General features: G+C 42.2%; 1 protein-coding gene across 1 annotated transcript in view; it reads left to right on the forward strand.

The window, feature by feature from the left end:
• Positions 1-6,345, forward strand: part of fsd1 (fibronectin type III and SPRY domain containing 1) — a 14,787-nt gene continuing 8,442 nt past the window's right edge. Inside the window, exons 1-5 of the mRNA XM_060880949.1 lie at positions 1-152; positions 978-1,073; positions 2,191-2,322; positions 4,578-4,679; positions 5,547-5,569. Coding sequence (XP_060736932.1) covers positions 138-152; positions 978-1,073; positions 2,191-2,322; positions 4,578-4,679; positions 5,547-5,569 — 368 coding nt within the window. The 5' untranslated portion in view covers positions 1-137. The remainder of the gene's footprint in view (positions 153-977; positions 1,074-2,190; positions 2,323-4,577; positions 4,680-5,546; positions 5,570-6,345) is intronic.

Below are 6,345 nucleotides of genomic sequence, written 5' to 3' on the forward strand. Positions count from 1 at the left end.
GCGATGACGTAATCCCGCATCTCAGTGCTGTATAACAGCATCAGTACCGAAGCAGCAGCAGCACCGCAGGATCCGCAGAATAGACAAATTATTTCATCTTTTCAAGGCTTCGGACGCCGGAGTCACGGTGCTGCGACATGGACGAGCAAAAGGTGAGAGAGAAGAGGTGAAAAACGCTGCTGATGATTTAGAGATAACAAAGAGAGCGGATGCACGAGGCTTTATTTATTAGGATAATAAACAAACACACACAAGGGCACAGAGTCAGGTGTTTATACTGAACACACAACCCTCACACACACATCATATACAAGTATATTATTATACACTATGTTAAGTGACAGCAGCAGCAGGTGCATGTGTGTGTGGGGGGGTGGGTGCGGTAGAGGGGAGGGGGTGTATAAAGTCTGACCCTATAATAAGTCTTATTTATAACCAGAGCAGTTTATACTGTAATATAATGTGCTTCATCGTATCATTGTTCTGTTTAAGACCCTTATAGGAGTCTTGTGAATGATCTCAGGGTGATCAGGGCGTGGAGGAGCATCTGAGCTTCACATAGAGAAGATTTACAGAACATTTCTGCTTTAAATCACCTTTAATGTGTGTTTCTCTCTACACCTGACATACCTACGTGTGTCTCGACACGGTCAGGACCGCTTTTGGGAATCGGTCACTTCGTGTTTTAAAGTGGACCCGTAAAGAACATCTAAATTTAAAATCTCTTCTGGATCTACATGTGAAGACGCTTCGGTTCTTACGCCAAAGTTCACGCAGACACCGAAACTCTCCTTAGATCTGATCTATGTTTTTGTGCTTATATGATGAATGAGGTTGTGTAGGAATCTTTCTGTGTGTGTGTGTGTGTGTGTGTGTGTGTTAGACATGTATTCTCATTTCGAGCTCGCTCAGCCATAATGGTTATGTAATGTTAAATACTGTAGTATGGTCACATATCTTATGCACGTGTGTTTCAGGAGTCTCTCCAAAAAATTGTCAACACGTTGGCGCTGAAAAATGAGGAGATCCAGAACTTCATCTGCTGCCTGAAGCAAAATCTGCTGAACCTGGAGGTACATTGCACTGAAGATGATGGGTTTAATATACTTTTAAAAATTTGATAAAAGCTTTGATATTCGCCCTTTATTTTGGAGTCTTGTTTTTATTTATTCAGCACAGAGTTGTAATTTTTTAACCATTTAGACATAATTTTAAAGATGTAAACATGAGTAAAGGCTAAAAACACAACGAGGCTCATTTCGGAAAGAATTTGATGAGTAAAAAAACTGTATTTTAAACCTGACAATGTGGATGTTTTGGCTTGTAATTTGGGCTCAGCAACACACAAGTGATTTATTCCTAAAATAAATCACACTGTACAGTGGGAAACATCTCAGATGTGATGAAGTGAGAAGTCACTAGTAAAGTCAAGACATCAGCTTGATAAATGCCTGGCTGGAGCCAAAGCTGTTCTTACTAGCTGTGTGTCGGTCTGTGTGTGTCGGTCTGTGTGTGTCGGTCTGTGTGTGTCGGTCTGTGTGTGTCGGTCTGTGTGTGTCGGTCTGTGTGTGCGTGCGTCTGTGCGTGTCTGTGTGTGCTTGTGTGTCTGTGCGTGTGTGTCTCTGTGTGCATCTGTGCGTGTTTGTGCATCTGTGCGTGTTTGTGTGTCTGTGCGTGTTTGTGTGTCTGTGCGTGTTTGTGTGTGTACGTCTGTGTGTGTTTGTGTGTCTGTGTGTGCGTCTGTGCGTGTGCGTCTGTGTGTGCGCGTGTGTGTCTGTGTGTGCGCGTGTGTGTCTGTGTCTGTCGGTCTGTGTGTGTCGGTCTGTGTGTGCGTGCGTCTGTGTGTGTGCGTGTCTGTGTGTGCGTGTGTGTCTCTGTGTGCGTCTGTGCGTGTTTGTGTGTCTGTGCGTGTTTGTGTGTCTGTGTGTGTGCGTCTGTGTGTGTGCGTCTGTGTGTGTTTGTGTGTCTGTGTGTGTGCGTCTGTGCGTCTGTGTGTGTGCGTCTGTGTGTGTTTGTGTGTCTGTGTGTGTGTCTGTGTGTGTTTGTGTGTCTGTGTGTGTGCGTCTGTGTGTGTTTGTGCGTCTGTGTGTGTGCGTCTGTGTGTGTTTGTGTGTCTGTGTGTGTGTGTCTGTGCGTGTGCGTCTGTACGTGTGCGTCTGTGCGTGTCTGTGTGCGTGTGTGTGTGCGTAGGCGAACTCCACCCGTGTTCAGGAGGATCTGGAGTCAGAGTTCAGCTCTCTGCATGCTGTTCTGGATGAGCTGAAGGAGGGAATGGTGACCCGAATCAAGCAGGAACGAGCCAGTCGCACATATGAGTTACAGGTCAGAGCTGTTTTCTCTTCTTTAACAAACCAAAACACGTTTCACACTTTATAGAAAAAGACTTCACTGTCTGCACATTACTGCTGATCAGTAAATTAGGATTTTATGAATATGCAAAATGAAAACACTCCTCACACCACATGCCCCGCCCTTTTTAACTGGTAATGTATTTCCTTCATTTACATATTCAAACCAGATTATTTTTATGTTCAGTATAACACATAGGCTATTGGGCTACTCGCTCTGTGTGTGTGTGTGTGTGTGTCTGTGTGTGTCTGTGTGTGTCTGTGTGTGTCTGTGTGTGTCTGTGTGTGTCTGTGTGTGTCTGTGTGTGTCTGTGTGTGTGTGTGTGTGTGTGTGTTTTTTGTTCTTGAACAGTTTGGATTCAGGCACCCACTATACTGTGACTAATTCATACATAGGACACACCCACATCATTGTGACTGACAGGCATAGAAGCCACACCTCCTCCTCCTCATTCACTGTGACTGACAGACAGAGGCCACACCTCCTCTTCCTCCTCTTTTACCTGAACTTAAACTTTTACAGTATTGCATATAGTGAGACTGACTCCTCATTTTAATGTTTTCACCTTTAAATCCTGTATTACGTGGTGGAACCATAAATAATTAGTGGTGTTTCTCATTAATTAAACACGTCCCACGTGCGTGTGCGTGTTTGCTTTGTTCACGTATCTCTGAAACCAGAAGCTTCTTAATGGGTTTTTCAAAGCAGCCCTGATAATGAAGCTGGCTCGAGTGTTCATCATGAATCCACATGAATCAGGCTTGTTTAGTGTTCACTCAAAGGACAGGACGCACCTGGGAGAGTGTGTGAGATGTCTCACACACACACACACATACACACACACACACACACACACACAGACTTGAATTGAACTGATCCTCATTGATTTACACCTCTCTCTGTATAATCCTGCTTATGACCTTCAGTTTGACCTTCATACGAACGCTGGACGCTGATTCCTTACCGGATCGAACGTGTGTGTGTGTGTGTGTGAGATTGTAGCATTAGATATCCTAACACTTAACATATTTAACACAAATTTGTGTTTATATCATATGGAATTTATGGTGCGTTTAAGTGCATCATGTTATTTGATACTAATCGAACATCTGCGAGAGGATGCTGCTGGAAAATTAGAGCATTTAGCGGAAGCTAGCAATCGTGTAGCCTTTTTTTTTACTGTATAGACAAATAAAAGGCAGAATTTTTTTTGATTGCAGAAACCAGACAAAACTGTTCACATTATTAATGTTTTTTATCAGATGTTTGGTGGTTTGTGAGATTTTCAGCTCGAAACATATAGAGTGTGCAGTTTGTCTAGAAACATCTGCTGTAACATCTGTAACTTTAACTGTTATAACAGGATTGTTACATGAGTACATGCGTGCTCCTCGAAATAAATCTGTCTAGTGATTCTTTTAGATTTCACACAAATGGAGTCAAAAATGATCTGCGTAAGATCCTGGTGCAGACCTGCCGCAGATCACCAAATTACGGTGGCCGAGAAGTGCAAAACAAATGAACAAATCCGAAAACACATTAACAAGTCAGACAACCCGGAAGAGGTTGGTATAGATTGTGAATGGAAACTTGCTATCATTGGACGAGACACCTTTCATTCACCTGTATATCTTTAATGACAGGTGTCTTGTCCAATGATCGGTAAGTTTCCATTCACAAACTATACCTACCGCTTCCGGGTTGTCTGAATCGGTGCACGAAACACATTAACACATCAGAAAACACAACGACATTTCAGACAACCCGGAAGAGGTTGGTATAGTTTGTGATTGGACAAGACACCTGTCACTCAAGGTATACATGAAGTTCAACAGTCTGCTGCAGGGAAAAGTTGGAATGGATGGATGTACTGGATTACTGTGGATTAATTCTGTTATTTTCTTATATTTAAACGGAGAACTTTATACTTTACACATAAGATTCCATACCTGTATATCTTGAGTGACAGGTGTCTTGTCCAATGATCGGTAAGTTTCCATTCAAAAACAATACACTACCGTTTCAGGGTTGTCTGACTTGTCGTTGTGTTTTCAGATTTGTTAATTTGTTTTTGGATTTGTTAATTTGTTTTGCACTTCTCAGCCACTGTACCAAATCTCACAAATCTACACATCCATTCATTTTCTTGCATCGAAGCATTTAACAAACTATCAGCTGATGTGAACCGTGCAGTGAAGAGCTCGTGTCTCCACACCATGTTTCCTCAGAATCAGCTGAGCGCCTGTACAAAAGCCCTGGAGAGTTCTGAGGAGCTGCTGGAAACGGCCAATCAGACGCTCTGCTCGTCTGAGACGGACGGCTTCGCTCAGGTACACGCCCACTCCCGATACGGCGAATCTGAATCTGAAATGATGGAGAAAAAAAGCAGAAGAAGAAGAAGTGTGGAAGCTTTCTTTAATATGAACTCTAGTTCATTTAAACCTGTAAACAGTTTCTAACATCTTGTTTGTGTATTTTTTTTATTTTGTTTTTGTAGACAAAAGCAGTAGAACACAATGCGGCCCGAGTCCGTCAGTAAACCGTTTATTTAAACATCTTTTCTTGTTTCATAGCAAATTTGTTACTTCTAATGACCTCATGATATCGTGATCTTTTTGGTGTTACTTTCACGTGTGTATTTATATATTTTATTTAAATACCGGACGGATTTGTCGTTCTCTGCTGCAGTAACATGTCTGTGGATTGTACGTGACATCATCGTTGTAAGAAAGTGGCGCTTGTTGCCGTCACCGCTCATCTCGGCTGTCTCTGTGCTCGTGGTGACTGATGTATTGTTTAACTCTCTTTCTCTCTTTGTCTCTCTCTCTCTCTCTCTCTCTCTCTCTCTTTGTCGCTCTCTCTCTCTCTCTCTCTCTCTCTCTTTGTCGCTCTCTCTTGCTCTCTCTCTCTGTCTCTCTCTCTCTCTTTCTCTCTCTCTTTCTCTGTCTCTCTCTCTCTCTCTTTCTCTCTGTCTCTCTCTCTCTCTGTCTCTCTCTTGCTCTCGCTCTCTCTCTCTCTTTCTCTCTCTCTTTCTCTGTCTCTCTCTCTCTCTCTTTCTCTCTGTCTCTCTCTCTCTCTGTCTCTCTCTTGCTCTCGCTCTCTCTCTCTCTCTCTTGCTCTCTCTCACTCTCTCACTCTCTCTTTTTCTCTCTGCCTTTTTATCTCTTTCTCTTTTTCTTCTCCTCTTCTGCTTTCAGGCGGCTAAAGACATAAAGGATAGGTACAGTACACCTGGAGTCTTTATTAACCTTTATTTAGACCTATATTCCCTCCTAAACCTTTATAGTGGATCAGTCATGCTTTAGACTTCAGTTCTCTTTTCTAATTGCTCAAAAGGTGATTAGTGCTCTTTTCTGATTGGTCAGAAGGTGATTAGTCCTCTGTTCTGATTGGTCAGAAGATGATTGGTTCTCTTTTCTGATTGGTCAGAAGGTGATTAGTCCTCTGTTCTGATTTCTGATCATCCGCAGATCTCATCTTCAGAGCAGAAGACTTGCTCTTTGTGGCTTTTCGGTCAAATGTCAAACTTTTTTTAATTATTATCATCAAGAGAGAAAAAAAACCATCTGATGAGTGAAGTTACACACATCATTAAATGTAACTATAAACAGATTACAAAAATGTTCTTTTTAAATTTTCATTTAGCAGCTACAGGGTCATTACAGGACGTCCGCTTCACTGGTTGTTTTACTGTCACAGTTTATTTAACGGACATCTGGTCCAAAGACTATTTAACAGCATGACTGTTCTGCTGGAGGTTAAAAATACACGTGTAAATTAAAAAAAGGAGGTGGGAATGTAAAACAGTGCACTAGTCTGCAGAACATAGATGAGTTCATTACAACCCACACACCTTCATCATCATCATCATCATCATGATCACTAGCCAAGAGCTTTCCACCTTGTCTTATTCCTTCTCCACTCATCACCATTTTCTTTCTCTTCCCTTCTCGTCGTTTTTAGATCAAAGGTTTTGTCGTGTTGAAGCAGAGTATC

This window comes from Tachysurus vachellii, chromosome 11 (genome assembly GCF_030014155.1).
Source record: "Tachysurus vachellii isolate PV-2020 chromosome 11, HZAU_Pvac_v1, whole genome shotgun sequence".
Classification (NCBI taxonomy): Eukaryota; Metazoa; Chordata; class Actinopteri; order Siluriformes; family Bagridae; genus Tachysurus; species Tachysurus vachellii.